We start from the raw sequence: 22,193 nt of genomic DNA on the forward strand, positions 1-22,193 counted from the left end.
AATTATGGCATTATTGCGAAATTTCTTATGGGTGAGAGAGGAATTGCACAGCTGGGATTTTCAATTTCTTCCTTTTTTCGGAGGATTAATTTCAACAAACGGCTTTCTTTTTGAAAAAAATCACTTATTGGTATTGACTTAACTCTAGCCTCAGGCCAAATCGACATCTGATAGCTCTAAAAAAAATTTTTTTATTAATAAAAAATTAAATTAAAGTTCATTGTTTACATTTTTGTTCATCAATTATGGATCGCTTATCATTTCAGCTGCTTGTCACATGAGCGAAGGAGCATCGCCAAGACCTGTGTATCGATAGAAACATGTAAATCTTGAGGACTTAACTGTGAATTTTGTATATTTACCTGAGAAACGCACACATACCCTCACACACAATCGTTGTGCAATCCCCGTCATTGGTTGAAAATGTCTAAACTTCATGCCATTGGCGAAGTTGGAACAATACGAACCAATAAGAACGGCATTTACTTCGGTATCTGTGGCAGTAAATAAAGTGTGTTACAATTTTTTAAAGTTCTTATTTAGTTTACTTCTTACTTGCTGTCCGTACAGTCGCATGTCAAGACATCAATAAAAATAAATTAATTTTCAATCAATTCCTGGAAGAGAAAAAAAAATAATTTTTTAAATAATTTTTTTTTTTGTAAGTGAAAAAATTCAAACTGGATTGGGAGGACTTTATCATCGTAACAGTTTTGACCATTTTGTGGATTAGCATTTTCCTGTACATTATTCACTGGATTTTGGAAATAGAACGTGGAGAAGTGTATGAGTGAAAAAAAAATTAAACAAAAAAAATAAATGTGTGAAAATTAAAAAAAAAATTCTCAGAAGGTACTGAACAATTACAAAAAAAAAAAAAAAAATAAAGGATAATAATAAAAAAATAAAATTACAAACAAAAATAAAAATAATAAAAAAAATAAAATGGATCTTAAATGCTTGGAAGTTGTGTGTGAAATTGCCGATAACAATGTTGCGGAAAAAGATAAGGCAATCAGCCACGATCCCCGAGTAATTCGGAATTTATTGGCGTTGGAACGTGCTACAATTCCCCATTTGGATTATTTTCGTCTCGTTCAGGCGGATCTTAAGCCATTTATGCGAAAAATTGTCACAACGTGGATGTTAGAGGTAAGTTTTCTAAAAAAAAAAAAAAAAAAAAATTAAAAAAAATCACTAAAAACGTGACTCCTTCAAAGGTTTGCGATGAACAACACTGCGAAGAACAAGTTTTCCCCTTGGCTGTCAACTACATGGATCGCTTCCTCTGCCTCTGCCCAATTTCGCGACAAACCTTACAACTGCTCGGAACTTGCTGCCTCCTGTTAGCTTCGAAAATTCGTCAATGTCATGCCCTCACAGTTGACCTGCTTTGCGCCTACACCGACCACAGTGTGACTCCCGAGCAAATTAGGGTAAGTGAATTAGAAATTTTTGTCTAAACCGCGATCACGTGAGCCATTTAAATGTTTCGTGAACTTGAAAATCAGTGCTTCCGATTTTTTTTGTCTCTTGTGCTAAAAATAAAAAAAAAATATTTACATAAAGGATTTAAAAAAATTAAATGAATGAATTGAAAGAAAGACGTCTCGAGAGGAAATACCCTTTCTTGCGCGTCCCGAAATGCGAACAATTGATGATTAATGTCTGGATGCGCGGTGTTTATTTGTCTTTTTCATTACAGAACAAGCACAAGGCAGTTCTTGTTGTACAAATAACTGCTATTTGTCTTACAATTATATTGTCTACTAATTTTTTTTATTTCCATTCAAGACAAAAAGAATGTCTCTTCTTCGTCTTTAACTGTTAAAAAAACGAAATTTAACGCATCACGAGCCAATGTCCTATTTCCTTGTCTCGTTTTTGGACCTCGATGCATGTCGCTCGAAGGGAAAGTAAATGGAACAACAATAAAAACCACAACAATACAGTCAATTTGATGTCTTCAGAATGACTCAAATGCGGTTTCTCGTTGGTGGTTTTTTATATTAAAAAAAATTTTTTTTTCGAAACTTTCTTGAAGACGAAAAAAAAGAAGTTTCATACAGGAAGGAAATAATTATTATCACCGAACGGTCGAAAGAAACTGTCCTTTTAAAAAAAATGCTATAAAAGTTGCGGTTATCAGTGAGATCTGTTATTGTTCAGAGTAAGCGAACTATGAAGCAATGAATCATCGTCCTGTTGAACTATTTTTTTGAGATTTGAATTTAAAAATCATATTAAATTTAAATTTTGAAAAAAAAAATAATAAATAAAATTAATTAATCAATTTTAATTTTATTTTTATCAATTAATTAATTAATTAAAAATTGATTCAATTTTATCAAAAATTTTTTTTATAAAAATTTAATGAAAAAAAATAATTTAATTTTTAAATAAAAATTTAAAAAAACTTTTTAAATTAATTAAAATTAAAATTAAATTTTTAAATAAAAATTAAAAAAAAAAATTAAAATAATAAAAAAAAAAAAAATTTTAAATAAAATTTAAATAAAAATTGTAGATGCAAAAAATAATTAAATTTTGAAAAAAATTAAAAAAATAATTTAATTTAGAAAAAAATTATAAAAATTTTTAAATAAAAATTTAAAAAAATATATTTTTTACTAAATTTAATTATTTTTTAAAATTCAAATTAAATATTTAATTTATTTTTTTTTTTAAATTGAATTAAATTATATTTTTTTTATTTAATTAATTTAATTATTTTTTATTAATTTTTAATATAAATTTGTAGAAATACTTGCCTAATTCTGCACTTGTAATATTTTCTCATGACCTCCTCCTCATTAAATTTCTATTGGTTGTCCATCCATCATGTTTCTAATCACTTCAGAAGTTCATTGTTGTCCAATTTTTGCATTTTATTTATTTATTTTCACTTATTTAACAGATAATTCAGGCACCAACAACACACAAAAAGTGAACGAGACTGAAATAATTTGCCCCTATTTCGCTATTCAATTCACAGAACGAGATAATTTCGTCTGTCAAAAAAAAAATAAAAATGTTTGAAATCTCATTCATATTGGCAAAACTTTTTTTGTGTGTGTGAAATTTTTTCGTGTGGAATGCTTTTATAAATTTTTGGGCTCTCCTTCGTATTATTTTATCATTATATTATGATTATATTATTTAACACACATTCTTTCTTGTCTTGTTTTTCTCAATTATGTTCATGATTCAATGAACAAAGTACTTGCAAAAAAATTTATGCATCATTTTTTCAACAGGTATAAAAAAATTCACTTGATTATGAATGAAATTTAAATTCTTGTAAGATCATCTTTCGCATTTGATCAGAATGTGCAGTGATTTTGACGATCACAGACCACCCACTCGAGTTGTGAGAAATTTTTAACACTCGAAAAAATGTTTTAACGGCTTTTTTGATCAATTTCTTTACATCTCATTGATTTTGCATTTCCCATAGAGAGGTGATAAAATCGAAGAAAGACTTAATCCTTTTTATTTTTTTTTTTGCAACGATATTTACGACATTTTAAGTAGCGTTCTCATCGCCCTTTTTTTGCACATTAACAGCACCCATAAATAATAACTGACAAAAGGAACTTTCTAACCGCCTTTTCAATGCAAATTTACGCATTTCCTCTCGTCTTGATTATTTATTATTATTACTATTATGCAACCATGAAATAGGTCTTTAGATGATGGAATGGCATCTCAGAAGGGGTTGCATCTCTAATTATTTTTATATCCTGTTTGCATATTTTGTTATTAACTCCGGCAACAGCAGCATCCTTCGTCAAAAAATCATTTATTATACGCACATTAGAGGCACATCAGGTAAGAAAAAGGGTGCTGTGGTCCAGATTTGGAAGAAAGTTGCATGAAAGTAAGAAAAAAAAGTTCGAAAGGTCGTTCAAATAAATAAAAAAAAATACTCACACACATCAATCTTTCCCAAGTTGAACTTTGGTTAATCTTTGCTTCTCATCTGAAATGCAGCATCTCCGAACGGGACCATCTCCTCGTCAAACAAGTATTTTGATATACTTAATCAAGTCAGTTATTGTTTGTTTTTTCGTATTTTGTTTCAAAAAAGGGAAAATTCCCTTTTAAAAAAAATTTAAAAAAAATTTCTTGAGAAACTTCTCTAATTATTCAAGAGAAACTGGATTTAGGGTCCCAAATAAAAATTATGGGAACATGTCCTAACAAGATTTATAACAAACACACCTTTGACGTGCATCTTATCAAAAAAAAAAAAAAAAAATGCACAAAGCGCCCTTTAACAACAATTTATTTCTAATCAAGATTTTCCATTAATACCCCTTTTCTTATTTTTTAAACATTTAATTTTTTTTCTCGGACAGGACGATTTTATGTTCACATAAAACATTTAAATAATGATGTTTAATTTATTTTTCGAGCCAACAAGTTTTTCTTGATCTATAAAAAAATTATTCAGTTAAAATTTTTCTTTAAAAATATTTCAAATTTAATTTTTTATTTAATTAAAGAATTATTTAATTTAATTATTTATTTGATTATTTAAATTATTTAATTAAAAAATTATTTAAAATTAATTAATTAATTTTATTTCATTTTTTAAACTTAATTTTATTAATTTAAAGTTATTTATTAATTTTTATTAAAATAAATTTAAAAAAATTAAAATTAATAAAACAATTCAAATTTAAAATAATAAAACAAATTAATAAATTAATAAAAAAATATTAAAATTAAAAATATTATTTTTAAATTAAATTTTTTATTTTTATGAAATTAAAATATTTTTTTTTTATTTGAAAAATTCTTTTAAAATTTTTTTCATGTAAAAATGATGCGTTTTTTGAGCAATTGAGCGTATCCCATAGTTTTGTGGTTTTTATTGCAAATTTTTTCCCCTATTTTAAAATAAAATTATAAAAAAAATTATTTAATTGCAAAAAAATTAAATGCGCATCAAAAACCGCATTACATTAATTTTAAAATAATTTGTTTCAAGGGTTCACAAAAATTTTATAAAAAGTTCAAATCTAATTAGAAAAAATTATTCTTTATTTCATTTCACACCGGATTCTCATTATTTTCTTTCAAAATTATGTAAAAATAAACATTTGATAAACAAAGAAAAAAATTCTTGTAAGAATTTCTCGAGTTATCTACGGAAATGAGGACATTTAAATGTAAACTAGCCCAAAAAGTATAAACAGGAAACGATTCACGCGCTAAAACCATCTCTTCTCATCGTACAATAAAACACACGTACAAACGAATTTATGGCATTTAAACACAACAAAAACACTGTCATGTCCATCAATCCCTTTAAAAATAATGCTGGTTACCTTTTGTATCATCATTCATTCGAGGATCGAGAGCGACACATTCAAATTATGTGAAATTAACAGAACGACATAATATTTTAATCCTTTTTTGATGATTACGATCTTTTTTCTCATCATTTTGCATCGTATTCGTGCAAAGGGAAATTCTCTCACGATGCCTTTTTCATGAGCTGTAAAGCAGAAAATTTATTCAGCAATTCCGATCAGAATTGAAGTTTGCTTGGAACAGTGTCCTACGCGAAGCCCTTTAAATTTACATCTCATTAAAACTACTTTTTTGCCGCCAAAAACGACGAAGCATTAAATTTATTCAGTGTGTGTCGACTCGCGTGTCCATTACGCACGTATCGGTAATAATTGACCACAAAAGTCGTGAGAAAAATGTTTTTTTTTGTGTTTCATAAAGCACACATAGAGTGTCACATTATAATTTAATTCAATATTTTTTTTTTATCGCAATTTTATAAAAAATTGTTTTATGCTGAAATTTTCAATAAAAATTATTTTTATTTAATATTTTTCAATATTTATTTTTATTAAATTATTTTTTTTTTTTCAAATTTATTTTTATTAAATATTTTTCTATTTCTATTTTTCTATTTTTTATTTTATTTTAAATTATTTTTAATTTATTTAATTTTTTTTAATTTTAATTTAATTTTATTTAATATTTTTTTATTAAATATTTTCATTTAAATTTTTTTTTTTTATTTTTTTTTTTAAAATTTTTTTAAAGAAATTTTCCATTCAATTTAAAAGGTATGTTAAAAATTTTTTTTTTTAATTTATTTGATTATTTTTTAAAATTTAATAAAATTTAATTATTTTATTTTATTTATTTATTTTTTTTAATTTTTATTTCAGAGCTGGGAACTTTTGGTTGTCTCAACATTACAATGGAACTTGAGCGCCGTCACAGGCTTCGACTACATCGATCACATTCTCGAACGAGTGCCATGGGGAGCAGAAAACGCGCACATTAGACAACACGCCCTTACGCTCGTTTCCGTATGCTATACAGGTGAGTGTTGAAATAACTTTACATCTGTTTTTTTCTGTAGTTAAATATTTATTTACACAAACAACAATTTTGTCCAAATATTTTTTTTATGTTAAATCAATCATATGTCACCTCAGCTTATGTTCCTTTAAAATTTTTACCTATCGTAAAGATAAGTTTCTATGGATTAATGAACTAGAAATAGTATTTATGTTGACTGTCACGTTGATAAAATAAAAAACCTTTTTTATAGTCAAGTCGATAAAATATGGTATTGCTAAAAGCTGTCATAATATAAACATAAGAATATAATTCTTCTAGCCGCTTCCTTATCACATCGCACATCGTACTTTAATTTTAAAAAAATATTTTTTTATTAATATTAATATTATATAACATTAATTTGCAAACCATATGTCTTAATTTTAATCGCACATTAATTATATTTTTTTAATTATAAAGATTTTTTTTAAATTTATTATATTTCTTTAAATAAAAAAAAAATACGAAAAAATTTTTAAATTAAAAAAAAAATTAAATTTCGTATTTTTTTGTTTCTCTAAACAATAAAAAGAATAAAAATTTTTAAAAAAAAAAAAAAAAAAAAATAAAAAAAAAATAAAAATTCTATTTTAAAAAACTAAATTTCTTTTTATTTTAATAAAATAAAAAACTTCAACTTTAATTTTTTTTTAAATTTAAAAAAAATAAAATTCGTATTTTTTGTGTCTCTTTAAACAAAAAAAAAAAAAAAATTTTTTTTTTGTCAAACAATATCAAAAAATTACTAAACCGTTACACAGGATACAATTAAGTTAAAAACAGGACAACACTAAAAAAATAACTTTACACGTGTAAATAAAAATTAAAAAAAAAATAGACAAAAGCTCACGAACACTTTTCAATGCTTCAATAATTTTTCGTTAATTTATTACGACAAATGTCGCAATTTTATTTTTTTTTATTTACTTCTGAACGTATATCTGATATAATTAAGCATATGTTCACGTTTCAAAATAAAAAAAAATAATGTTGAAGTATCTTATCAACATAAATTTATCAATGAGTCACAAGAAGTCTGTTCATTCATAAAAATCGTTCGCAAAACTAGACGACCATCCATTAATAATAAATTAAATATTTATAAAAAATTAAAGCGATACAGAAAAAAAGGATGGTTCGCTGCGAGAATAAAATAAAAATATAATTTTAAAGATATAAAGTAACCTTGAATGAATAGGTTAATGGACACATTAGGAATAAATAATTTCGATTATTAAATAAACGCACGCAACGCCAAAAAAATTCACGTCTAGTCTCGCGTTTGATAAATTTTTCGGTTTGCTTTCACTTTTTTTTGTGTTCTTCTTTAAATTTTTGTCTGCAGTCTTGTTATTATTCTTATCATCATCTTTTTATCTGTTTTACATTCTTTTATGTGTATTTTTCTTCATATTTCGATCGCCGACTAAACAACCAAAAAATATAAAATAATAATTGACCGACCTTAAATTATCAAATCAACCGCTTTTCGCTCTCGTTTTATACATTTGTCTTGTTGTCTGCCCGCCTGATTATGTATAATGCATGTAATAATAGCGGCTGATGGCGCTCTAAACACATTTTTTTTTTTTGCACAAACTTACCTGTCTCTTTTGAAGAAACTGAACGGGGTTAAAAAAAAAAAGTGGAATTCTTCGTGTGTTATTTATAAATTTATTTATACACACACAACTTCTTCGTGGAATTTAAATTAATTTATAAAAATATTGTGTTATTTCTTCCGAAAACAAAAAAAAAACGCGAAACTTGAGTTTTGAGTTACTGATATATTGCCGTTGGACGAGATCTCTCCGTGCTAAAAACATAAAAATTCTGATCTGATAATTCGGAGCAAACCTTGAAGAAATGTTTTACGGAACGGAAACGGAGGTCTTTGAACGTTTTAAACGAAATTTTGGAAGGTCACACACACGATAATTAGTCTATCGCGAATGACTTGGCTGATTAATTATTGCGAGAACAGGTATTCGACCCCTTTTAAAAAATTAATCTAAGCAAATATTGAGCTACCTGCCAACTTTTATTGCTTCGTACCCAAATTCCGAGTAAGTCACCAGATGACTATTCTAAAGATTTCCATGAATGGAGGCTGTAAAAAATTTGTCGTCTGGCATGGTTGCAATTTTAATTCCTTAATTCGAACAGGTTTTTATTTAATTTATTTTAATTTTTAATTAAAAATTATTTTTTAATTTTTTTTAGTACGTTTAAATTTTCCTGAAGTAATGAGAAGTCCAAAATTTAGCGTTAAAGATCAAAATAACGACTTAATTGAAGATGAAATTCTCATTGACGTCATAAATAAGAACAAAAATTGTGCCTGTTTTGAATTAAATTTTTGGAGTAAAGTTGAAAAAACATTTCAACGTATTAATTTTTGCCAATGTTGTTACTTGCCAATAAAGTAGGCGACGAATTCAAAATTTTTAAGTTACAAAAATCATGATTTTAAAAATTTCTGTGAATGAAAGTCGCAAAAAATTCATTTCTTTTAAAGGAAATGATTTTGAATCGTTGATGGATTGCAGTAAGAATTAAAAATTTTATTATTTTTTTTTTAATTTTAAAATTAATTAAATAAGTTTTAATAAAATAAAAAAAAAATTTTAAAATTAAATTTAATTAAATTAATTAATTAAAATTTATTTAAAAAATTAATTAATTAAATTTAATTAAAAAAATTAAATAATTAAAATTTATTTAAAAAATTAATTAATTAAAATTATTTTTAAAAATAATTAATTAAAATTTATTTAAAAAATTAAATAATTCAAATTTATTTTAAAAAATTAAATAATTAGAATTTATTTAAAAAATTAATTTTTTAAAAATTAATTTAAAAAAAATTAATTAATTAAAATTTATTTTAAAAAAAAATAAATAAAAAAAAAAAATTATTCAAATAAAATTAATTCAAAAAATTAATTAATTAAATTTTATTTAAAAAAAATTATTTAAAAATTAAATAAATTAAATTTATTAAAACAATTAATTTTTTTTAACAAATTTCACCAAATAGTTGCCCAAAATTTCCCCGAAATAAAATGCTGCAACGAAATAACCGTCAAAGATCACGCTGGCGACACAATAAACCACGAAATCCTGTTCGAACTCGTGGAACAATGGAAAAATTGTGCGTGCTTTGAACTTAATTTCTGCACAAAAACTCGTCTCAAATCCGTACAAAGGGTGTGTTAGGTCCATTGAACGATTAAAACAAAACAATAAAAAAAATTTAAAAAATAAATACCGACACACCAAGCCCTTGACTAAGCTTTATTTATGGCTAATCAAGTCAAATCAAGGGACTCCTTGAGCAATTTCCCGTTCAGACGCAAGTACTCGATAAATTATTCATCCGTGAACGCAAAAATAATAAAATAAAAAAATAATTTAAAGAAAACCACAGTAGTTATTCTTTGTTTTATGACTCTAATCCCTTCATTCATATTCCATCGGCTCGGCTGAGATATTCTCCGCTCATGTGACACATAAAAAATAATGTCTACAAAAAAAAATAATTTATGTCTATGATCGCGACAATTTTTTTTTTGCTTCAAGAGAATTCAAGTTTTTAACGATTTTTGTAGATTTCTTCGCGAAACTGCGCGAGACACCCCTTTTTTTTTAAATAAATCGCGATTTCTTTTGTTCGCAAAGATCCAGACACCCTTTCTTCATTTTTTTATTTCAATAATTCAACAAAACGAGGTTCATGGCCATACATTGCGCGATCGATGCCGAAAATTCCTTCACGTGTGTGTTTCAATGTCACCTTTAACAAAATACGGAGAATTGCGTTGTTTTTTGTGACGCAAATGTTCCTTATTCCAGATTTTCTGGTTATAAAGCACCCTTGTGTCGTTCGAAAACGGCATAATTCGCGGTTGTGCCTTATTCGAAGCTGTAATTTTCGGAATTTGGACACAAAAGCAGCACACGTGATGTTATTATGTTTCAATTTTCGAACAAAAGCAACCCTCTCAATGGGAATTTTGTGCGTTTCATGTTCCAGTCGGGAGTTGAAATTGTTCAGAAGCACCCACAGTTAATGTTTAACATTATTTGTTGTTATTACATGATGTTTCGGAATTTTTTTCTACGTGTTTTTTAACACGCATGTGTGCATATGATTAATGGAATCGAAGGCGACAAAGGGGTAGTTAACTTATTATTGTTTGAAAAGTCAATATTTGACGTTCCCTCGTGTCCTGTTGATTTCCGTGATTCAGCTCAATGATTATTTTACCGGTTCTGCCGACAAGCCTGTTGAACATTTAATTTTTTAGATAAATGCTTATCATCTCTCACGCGGTTTATGAATGAAATTTCCGAAAAAAATCTTATTTGATCAACAAAAAAGCAAATAAATGGATGGCGCATCAAGTGAATGAATGTTTTTTCACAAGTGCCCGAGAAAAGTATCCTTGTTGACATCCAGCGGATCACCTACACAGAAGAAATTGTTTTTACTTACAAAAAAATATTTATTTAGGTTACGGTTTTGTGTGAAACACAAATAATTACCTTCAAATATGACCGAAAATGTCGTCTCGATGGTCCGAAGTTCTTAAAATTCTCCGAAGAAATTTCTACCAGACAAACAAAAATTCTAGTTGAGAAGAAAAAAAGATAAAAATGCATTTTAAACGCATTTCAACACACATAAAAATATTATTTTGTATACCTTTCCGGTCACATCTGCTCTTTTTTTTGTAAAACATTTTTTTTTTACACAAAAAATTCTTACTTCACTTACTTTTACAATTCTAGGTAGAAATTCGAATCCTCTTTTTTTTAGTTTTTGGACCACTTGTACCTATCAAGAAAAATCTATTAAATTGATCTCTTTCGTATAAGAATTGTTGTAGGAGGATAAAAAAAAATTAGTTGCATCTGCTGCTGATTTTTTTCTATTGAAATTCGATTCTAGGTAGAAATTTCATTAATTTTTTTTTTTTTTTTTTGGTTTTGTGAGAAAAAGTAGAAATATTCTTATGCGAACTAACTAGATAAGTGATGTTCAATGTATTTTCGGAATATTATGCGAACCAGATGGGGTTAAATAAAGTTCAAATAAGACTTTTCTCACAGGAAATTTTTCACAATTGTTTAAATGGCAAACATTTGTAAATGATTTTTAAAAATTCGTTCATTTAAATTTTAAAAGTTTAAAAAATGAAAAAAATATTTTAATTTAAAAAGAATTAAATTTCTAACATTTAAAAAAATAAATTTAAATTGAAAAAAAATAATGTTAAAAAAATTATAAAAATATTTTAATTAAAAAAAATAAAAAGAAATGAAATTTGTTACATTTAAAAAAATTTAAAAAAAATTTAAATGCGGTAAAAAGTAAAATAATTACAAAATTATTTGATAAAACCTTCATTAAAATTTTAAATAAAACATAATATTTAAAAAAAATGAATATTAATTTAATTGATTTTTTTAATTAATTTTATTTAATAATATAAAAATTTAAAACTTTAAAATGTTGAATTAATTTCATAATTTAAAAATCTTTTAATTTAAATTTTACTAAAATGTAAATTTTACTAAAATTTTTAATAGAAAATTAAATTAATTTTCAATAATTTAAAAAATAAATAGGTAAATAAAAAAATGATGAAATAATTTTAAAATTTACTTTAATTTATATTTTTTTAAATTTTTAATTAATTTAAATTTAATTCTTTTTATTATTTAATTTTAATATTTTTTTCTGAATTTTTTGAAAAATTTAAAAATTAAAAATAAAATTAAATAGAAAAAAAATATTTAAGAATTTAAAAAAATATAAATAATAATAAACAAAAATAGAGAAAAGGTCAAAGAAACCACTTGTTTCATGTCCTTAACTTTGCGTGCTCCCCTCGTTTCATATTTTCGTATTTAATTTTAAAATACAGAAAATTTTAAAAAGAAGATAGAAATCTAAACCAACATTTTATTACATTTTATAGTAATAATTATTCGTTGTTTCTCTCTTCTCTTCGTCCAAATTATCCTTTAATTTGATCAAAACCCTAAAAAATAAAAAATAATTTCCTTCGCCTGATGCTAGGATCAAAACATCGATCAAAAACTTTTTAAAACAGTTACAGGTGCATTGTGTATAATGAGCATTTTTTTATTATTTTTTCTTTCTGTTATTAGATGTTATTAACTTTTTCAACTGATATCACAACTGTTACGTTTTCCGGTGTGCACGGAGTCCGTTCATAATTGAAAACGTCGTCGTCGTCGTTGATGTTTTTAAAATTTTTTCGAACTGGACACGACAAACACCTTGCATGTAATGAAGGATAACTAACAGTAAATATCTCCGCCGCGTTTTAATTTATGTAAAGGCATGCGATGAGGGAGAAAAACACCTTTCGTTTAAATTACTCCGCAGTGTTAAAAGGGTGCACTTGCTCGCTAATTATTTTTAACGAATTTCCGAAAAATTCTGATAATTTGTCTCCGAAAACCGCGATCATCAATCAGACTTTAAATTTTAAAGCCAATCCAGGTGAACCGTCATTCTTCAACCCACACAAAAAAATTTATTGTTCCAATGTTTGTCGAATCAACCAAACCACGTGTGATGTAAACTTCAATTGTTCAAGATAAGGGTGCCATATGACGTTATTTGATGATCTTCTTGAATAATGACAATGACTTGAGACTCTGTAATAAAAAAAAAATTATTCAAGATTTTTATGATACGAAAAAAAAACATTAGAAAATGGGCAAAAAATCATCAGAAAAAAAAAATAATGTCATAAAATCGTGCATGCGACAAGATTATAAAAATGTTGATATAAAAACGAAATAAAATCGAAGGAACGCAAAAAAAAACACATTAATGCACAGATGTGTGAATATACAAAAGGAGACAAAGCAGGAAGAATTAAATGCTAAGAAGACATTGATTTCACACTTTAAGGAATTCAAACAATGGCAAAAGGACCACGAAAGTTATCTCTTCTTCTAACTGCGGACCTTTAACATCTGCTCCCTCATTTCAAAAAATTTTTATATTTTAACGAATGTCCAAATCTCTTACATAAGTGTTATCTTCTAATTGTCTGGAATTAAATCGAATAAGGTATCATAAATTTTTCTCGATCGTATTAGAAAAAAAAATCCGACAGAAATGAAGTAATTTTATTTTATTTGTTCCATTGTCCGACGTGAAACAGTGTTTTTATTGATATTTTTCCATACAAAGAAAAATATTTGATTTATATTTTGAGCACTTTTGTTGTTGCTCGAATGCAATCACCCCAAGAATTGCAAATGAAACAACAATAAAACGCAAGATTACAAAACAAAAAGTAAATCTTTCAAGAAAAAAATTACTTTGTAGCATTTTGGAGAGTAAAGAAAGACAGATGTTCGCTGAAATTCTTGCAAAAATCTCTCTTTTGTTTATTTTTCTTAAAAAAAAATATTTTTTTTAAGAAAAAATAAAATAAGAAAGTGACAAAAATTATTTTTTTTTACCTGAAAATTTTTTTCTTACAAGAAATAAAAAAAAATTAACGAATATTCGAACAGAAAAATAATTATAGGAACGTCAAAGAGCACCCTTGAGCCATTAATAAACATTCGTATATCATTATTATAATTTTTTTTTCTTCTTTTAATTTAAGTCCTTGCTGCCTTCTGTTACTTACAAAAAAAATACTAAGGTAACGTTGCATAAATTTACTCTTGCATGACATTTTCACGTAAGGAAGGGATGTCTGCTCCTAGTTGAACATTTTTTTTTTTGTACTTCGTCATGTCACCCCATTTGCTTGTTCCTGATTGGTTGAAAAATTGTACGAAACGAATAGCACGTGAAAAACGTTCAAAACCTGAAAAATTAACACTTTTTTGTTAAAATTACCAAAAATTACTAAATATTGTTAAACATAATAAATTTTGTAAAAAATCACACAAAAAAAGTAATAATTTACCTGATTAACCCTTCCAATTACGGGACTTCATAAAAAAAATTCACCTCTTTCGGAGAAAAAATTTATTACATAAAATAAATTTTTTTTTTTATAAATAAAAGGAATTGTTCAAGGAGAAAATCTTTTTCAAGTCTTTAAAAAATAAATAAAAATTAATTCAAGAGAGAAATTCCCCTAAAAAAATTAAATAAACCGAAAATCACACAAAAATTGCAATAAATTTTTTTTTTATCAATTTTCTTAAAAAAAAAAAATATTTTTTTTTTATAAATTATGAGAAGGCATCACAAGGGGTGTTAATTCTTAAAATATACTTGAATTACTTCTTTAATATTTTTTTTTATTTATATTTTCATCAAACAACCGAAATTTATGTGATTTTAGGGTATAAACGATGAATTAGCACTTTTTTTATTTATCGCATCGACACAAGAGCAAAAACCATCTCAAATTGCAATGAAACGAACATTATTTATGAATTACTTTTGGGTTTATCATTTGAAATCACACCTGGTTTACTTACTTCCCTCGTGTGTGCATTTCCTTGTTCCTTGACATTTTTTTTTGTTCTTCAAAGGAACTGCAATTTTTGCTTTAATTTTTTTTTCTTGTAGGGGGACGTCAAGATTTTTGTCAACGCAAAAGTCAGTTGAACTGAAGAGTGCTTGAAGTGCAATTTATTAAAAATATGCCGGAAACGAAAGACTTGTGACAAGACGCGAACCTCGATCGAACGTCAAGAAAGTTAATCATGTAGAAATTTTCTCAGATTTATTTTTTTTTTATGCTAAAGGGTTGAACGAGATTTTTTTTTCTTTAATCGAGATTTCGTTAAAACAACAAGTTTGCTGACAGCCCTCTTATGTGTGTAATCAACTGTTGCATAAATCCCGAACTTTGTTTAAAAAAAACTTTTTAAAGGGTTTTTGAACGAGTTTCTACCCTTTTTTAGACTTATTTTTGTTAAAATATTAACATTATCTTACTTTTTCATGATATTTCAATATATATATTATTTTTAGTATGCAACATTGTACGAAAAGAAAGATCTCTCAATCATCTTGTTTGTAAAACCGACAGAGTTTTTGTGATGAAATTCCGTTACATTTTTAATATTTGTTCGAAAAATCCGAACAAAAGACTGAAAAAGTGTCAGTTCAATCAAATTAGCATACTTTGCATAATAAAATATTTTATGGCATGTTTTGGAAAGTACACACATTAAAATATACTTTAATATTAGAAACACGACGAAAAAAAAAGGGAAGAAAAGCCTTGAAGGGAAATTACACCCATCGAGACAAACAAATTTCTTCACATTCACACAAAAATCTTTTTTTCCTTTAACGACAATATTTGCATCTTTTTTACATACATAATAAGAACAATTACTACAAACATTGTTATAAATCCTTAACAGGGTTAATTTTTGGGTTTTCCGTTTGAACCCTTTCTCGAAGAAAAAAATAAAATAAAAATTAACCGACACAAGAAAAGGGAAAAATATTCAAATCTTGTCGTCAATAATGTTCCTTTCTAATGCTAAAATTATTTATACTTGATTGCATTTTTATTCGTTATTACGTTATGCTAATAATTTAGTGATGCAACTTAAATAACTTAAATAAATTGATATTGTCATAAATAATAGGATTTTATACAAAATTAAAAGAAAAGGAGTGAAATTCATCCAAAAGGCACGAAAAAAGTTAATCTTATCTGTGTCAAATTTATAAATACAATAAAATATCACAACATCTATTTTTTGGCATGACATGCAAAAAAGGGTTCCAAATATTTTTGCCGATTAAATAAGCAATAAAAACAAACACACACGACTGAAGAAATTTTCTGTTCTGCATCAGGAAGTAGGAGAAGGAGGTTCATTAGCATTATACTGGACACGTGCTCGACGCCAACGATACTCAGCGAAGCGATCAAGATTATTATTATTACGTCTTGGCAGCATTGGTAATTGGTGCGGAACGTGTGTGTGTCCGTTGACGATATGTATTACATTTACACCTATTATTAACCTTTTCTTCTTCCTTCCTTTGAATTTTTCTATTTTTTTTTTTATTTTAATTATCCTAAAAAATAAAAAAAAAATTATTATTAATCAACAATTACGAGTACATTAACCCTTTTAGAGCAAAAAAAAAAATAAAAATATAAAAAAAATTAAAAGCGAAGAAAATAAAGTCCGTTTTGAGGTCCTTCGCCCCTTTTTAAAAAATTCTTCGTAAGACAATCAAACTTGACATGCTTGACATATAATTTTTTTATGTGTTCTAACGTTTGTACATGAACTACATTAAATATAAAAATAATTAATTCATGTAACATCAAAACTTTTCTTGCATAACAAAAAAAAGTGACGTCTCCTTTTAAAATAAAAGAAGAAAAAAATATACAAATATATCGTTGTCGTACAAGACGATCAAAAACGACGAACGGCAGATGGTTAAGGGTGGTTTTGTATGTTTTTCATCATATATTATTATTATTATTAATAATAATACTAAGTTTACTACTATTTTACAATTCCTCCAGAACATTCACTATTTTATTATTTATTGTTACTAAAAAAAATGTGTCGCTTTTAAAGTAAATATCACACACATGCCGCGTACCTACCTGAGACATACTTACAAATTATAATAATATATTAAGTTTTTTTTTTAATTTTTTTTATGCTTAGTTCGATGATGATAAGGAAGGATAATCGACGTAAGCAAGACACCAGCTGGCAGAAACGTTAATAAACACAATTTAATTCTCTTTCGTCACGACTTCGACACCAACTAACCAGCTTTCTTACTTTTTTTTACAAAATAATCATTAATAATAACGAGAATCTTATAAAAAATTGAATTCATGTCACGATTTGATTGTTTAAAACTAAAGGCGTCATGTTGGAAGTACATTGAAATATTTAATTGTAACTTGCCACTGAAATTGAACTTCCTCTGTAAAAAAGGACATCTCATGAGACAAATTTCTCTTGTTTGTAAAAATATTTTTTTTCACGGAAGTTGCTTTCTTCATTTCACATTTTTATTTTACCTAATTTTAATGGCACAAGTGTCGTTTCCGACAAGTTTTCGCTTTTAAATGCCCAAAAGACGCATAAATATTCGAGTCCATTTAAAAATGTCAGAGATCACATTCGAAAGTTGGAGATGAAAAAATCTGCCAATGTTGTGAACACATGTTGAATTTTACTTTTTCCTTAAAAAAGAAGATAAAATATTTAAATAAAATTAAAAAAAAAAACATTTAAATTAAAATAAAAATTTTAAATTAAATTTCAATTAATAAAAATTTAATTTTATTAAAATAATTTAAAAATAATTTAATTAAATTTAAAAAAAATTTTTAATTTTTTTATTTTTTTAATTTTTTTTAAATTTAATTAAAATTATTTTATTTTCATTTAAATTTTTTAAAATAATTTTTATTAATAATTTAAAATAAAAATTTAATAAAATAAAATTAAATTTAAAATAAAATTTATATTTTAATAAAATTTTAATTTTGATTAAATTTAGTTTTATTAAAATTATTTTTATTAAAAAAATTATAAAATTTTTATTGTAATTTTTTTTTAAATATTTTTAAAATTAAAATTTTTAAATAAATGAAAAAGATTTTTTTTTCAAATAAATAATCAGGACGAAAAAAAATGACCAGCATCATATTAGAAAAATTTAAAAACTCGAATAGAACAAACGAAAAAAGATCATTACCCGAAAATAATGATAAAATTAATGTTTTTGTACCTTTAAAAGTCTTATAAGGACCATATGCAAAGCTGTTGTTTTTTTTTCTATTATTTCTCGACCAACTTAAATGGTTCGACAGGAAAGACAACAACAATAAAACATAATGATGTCTGAAAAGGTGCAACAACCATCATGTGGGCATCAATATAGAAGATGCACTTTGCTATATGTTTGTTTTTAAAGTTCTTTAAAACTTGTTCGAAATATTTTGTTTGAATCATAAAAAAAGGAATCATAATAATAATATACAGCTTCCTTCAATCATCTGCTGTATTGTGTCTGACTTTGATCAATATATAATTATAAAAAAAACCAATAGGATAACAGGTGCTTTGGTTTGAAATTTTAATAAAAATTCATCGAAATCTTGACTTTTTGAAAAAGTTAAAAATCATATATTTAAATATTAAAATTAAATAATTTCTTAAAAAATAAAATTATTTAATTTTTTTATTTAATTTAATTTTTATTTTTTTTTTCTTACATAATTTTTTCAAAAATTATAATTATTTAATTCATAAAAAAATCAAATCTCGAGTTTAATATAATTTTCTAAAAAAAAATAAAATAACATAAAAAAAATTAATTTAAAAAAAAATAAATAAAAAATTAAGTAAAAATAAAATTAAATAAATTCAAAGAAAATCGAAAATTTTTTATTTTTGTACGAAAAACTTATTAGATTAAAAAATTCATCTTATAAGTTTTTCTCACAAAAATAAAAAAAAACTTCCGATTTCCGTTGCAATTTATTTATTTTTTAAGAAAATTACATTGAACTCGTGACTCATTCACTCTTTAAGTAAAAAAAATATCGAAAGTTTATCGAACGAAAAAAAATAAAATAAAATAAAAAGTAGAACAAGAGGCAATGTGTTTCATCCAAAATAATTACTACTACGATACAATATTGCAAGGTGCACGATATAAATTGCTTATCTTGATAAGTGCGATTTTGTTTTAACGAAACTCTTTAAAATTTAAGACATGTGCAAAAAAAACGACGAAACGGCATCTGTGCATTATTATTTAAATTGCTCTACATCCACGACGCTGTAAGAAAATTTTACGTTTGTTTACTCACAACATCGTAGTATTTTTTTTGCACACGCATCCGTGAATGGATGTCAATGGACAACAACTTGGACTTTTAAATTTCGTTTTTTTTTGCGCGCAAAACACCTGGCGCTGCTTATCATTTCGTACATGCATAAAAAGTGGTACTTGCAGATGTTTCACGAATCGTCTCTCCGGAAGAAAGAAAGGAAGACGGGAATTGCAAAATTTATGATTCTATTCAAATTGCTAACGAATTTTTTTTCTTTTTCATGTCTTAATTCAATTAAATATGTGAAAAAGATGAAAGTCATGTGAATGTCACAGAGCAAAAATAGTTATTTGTATTATTTTTATTAAAAAGGTACCACATACGAGGCGAAACTGAGTCACAATTTTCTGCTGAGTCTTTGTCTGCTATTGTTGCGCGAACGTAAATATAAATAAATAGAAACTGATCTAGTATTTAATTTAACCCCTTAAAAAATTTAGACGTCTTTGGCAATAAAAAAAAATATTTTTTCGCAAATCATCTTTAAAAACGTTTTTTTCAATAGAATAAAAAAGTTTATTGTTTGTGCGGATACTTCGCGATTAAAACTCGTTATTTTCAACCCTCTTTAATTTTTTTCGTCTTAAGAATAGATATTAACGTCCTCTATTAAAGAACAATAAAAATCACGGTGCATCCATTATTAACTCTTTAAATGCACGGCATTTAATATTTTATGATCGCACTAAAAATTTTTCTCGTTAAAAAGAAAGAAGAAAGGTGACACGTATCAAGTATTAGCCAAAACAAGAACGAGTTAGAAGTGCATTTATCACGGTTACTTATTTTATTGTTTGGTTTTATTGTCTTCTAATTTTATACGCTCGCCACTCGCCGTTAATTTTTTTTCTTTTGTTCGGGATTAAATATGAATAATAATAAGTAGATATTAACAAATTATGGTTAATTTGATGTTATTTGTAATTTTTTATTATTTTAATCCGAGCGGATCAAAATTTTTAATTTTTAAAAAATTTTTATTGCTCTATTTCAAGGTTGAAATTTTTTTTTTTTTGCTAAAATATTAATTTTTAACCATTAAAAAAATTAAAATAATTTTTAAAAAAATTTTTTGTTGCTTTATTTCAAAATAAAAAATTTTTTTTCCCTAAAATTTTAACTTTGCTTCATTAAAAAAAATTAAAATAATTTTTTAAAATATTTTTTTTTGCTTTATTTGAAGCAAAAATAATTTTTTTTTAATTTTGATTTGAAAAAAAAAAATTTTTTTTTTATAAATTAAAAATTTTTCTTAATATTTTTATTGCTTTATTTTTTTTCTTAAAAAAATTAAAAAAATTTTTAAAAAATTTTTATTTCAAGACAAAAATTTTTTTTTTTTTTATTTTCTAAAAAAAAATTAAAATAATTTTTTAAAATATTTTTATTGCTCTATTTTGACATTTTTTTAAATGTTTAAGGGTGTGAAAGTTAAAATCTTTGCAAAAAAAATTTTTTTTGTTCTCAAGACAAACAAAATTTGTCAAAAAGTGACATCCGTCTTAAAGAAATTGCAACAACGTGACAAAAATCATGGAGCTTCCTGTTTCTCTTTCTTCAAACTTCGTTCAAATGTTAATTTTGGAAGAAGAAAAAAAAGAAATGTTACATTTTTCTTACCTGAACTCCTTTTGCGCACACGTGAAGAAAGCTTTCATCCGTTTTGTTATTTATCTATCTCTCGAAATGCTTTAACAGAAATTCTTCACACACCGTCGTCTTTGCATTATCCTTACTTCATGGATCATTGTCTCGCCATCAACGCTTGAATTTGTATCAAAAGGGTCTCCGGATATGGATTTTTTTTCACTGTTGTTGCATCTTTTGTAATTTTTTCTTTCATAATTCATCTTTTTTTTGTCGATTGCTCACAAAACTAATCAAATAAATCCTTAATACCGTGACAATTGCGTAAATCGTCTGTTTTGATACATTCGGAGCTGAGCCGAGACATGCAAAAAAAAAATAAATAATTCTTTACGCAAACATTTGTCTCGTAAGAAAACTTTAGGGGGATTGAAATTTAATCATTTGGACAAATAAAAATATTTTCTCTCATATTTTAAATTTTTTTTAACTCACAACTAATTTTTTCTTATTATTTTTTTCTTTGCAGAAACAACTTTTATCCAAATCACGCCGTCATTGCTTGCATCTGCCTGCATTTGTGCCGCTACCCGTGGAATCAACTCGCCATCCGCACCATTCGCGTTCGGCGATATCTGTCGTCTGATACAAATCGATCCCTTTGACGTCGAGTTCACGGTGCGTCACATCGAACAAGTCGTTGCCAAAGAAACTGCCGCATTGCAAAAACAAGTCTACAAAGCGCATCCATATGCGAGCCAGAGTACCGGAAAAATTCCCTCGAGTTGTGCTGCCGACATTGGACAACCGGAGACGCCGACAGACATTCAGGATGTGTATTTTTAGAGTTTAAGAAAGCTTGGTTAGGATTAGTTGGAATTTAGATTAATATGGAGTTTTTTTTTATTTAGCCTATGAGACCATCTGTAAATTTGAAATTTATATATTAATAATTAAAAAATTAAGTTACTTACTTTTTAAAAGTTGTACAGGAGATATTTGAAATATTTTACAACTTCTACCAAAAAATTAAAAAAAACAGCAACCAAGATTAAAACTCATATCGTGTTAATCGTTAAGTTTATCAATTCATTGAAGTTAAATGTTTTTTCTTTAAAAAAAAAAATAATATCTTTGAAGTTTAAGACATTTTGTTAATATTAAGATTATTTTTGTGTTTGAATTATTTTTATATTAAAGTTAACGAAATTTAAATTTTTCACCTGAAATAAAAAAAAATAAAAATAATAATTAATTTAAGCCATCATAAAAAAAAATCATTTAGAAAATTGTAGCAAAATTTTTCGAAAAAAAATAATAATAAAAGAAATCCCGTGACAAACATATCCAGTGCCTGCCAAA

The 22,193-nt window shown here is 25.7% G+C and overlaps 2 protein-coding genes across 2 annotated transcripts in view; one reads left to right on the forward strand and one right to left on the reverse strand.

Moving 5' to 3' along the window:
* LOC134827201 (endoribonuclease Dcr-2) overlaps positions 1-22,193 on the reverse strand; it is a 126,987-nt gene that overhangs the window by 68,039 nt on the left and 36,755 nt on the right. The gene's annotated exons all lie outside the window — the stretch shown is intronic.
* On the forward strand, positions 576-21,923 carry LOC134838328 (G1/S-specific cyclin-D2-like). Its single transcript, XM_063853835.1, has 4 exons — positions 576-1,152; positions 1,221-1,436; positions 6,201-6,357; positions 21,361-21,923. The coding sequence occupies exons 1-4, from the start codon at positions 946-948 to the stop codon at positions 21,675-21,677; spliced, it is 897 nt and encodes a 298-aa protein (XP_063709905.1). The 5' UTR covers positions 576-945; the 3' UTR covers positions 21,678-21,923.

This window comes from Culicoides brevitarsis, chromosome 1, assembly GCF_036172545.1.
Source record: "Culicoides brevitarsis isolate CSIRO-B50_1 chromosome 1, AGI_CSIRO_Cbre_v1, whole genome shotgun sequence".
NCBI classification, from domain to species: Eukaryota; Metazoa; Arthropoda; class Insecta; order Diptera; family Ceratopogonidae; genus Culicoides; species Culicoides brevitarsis.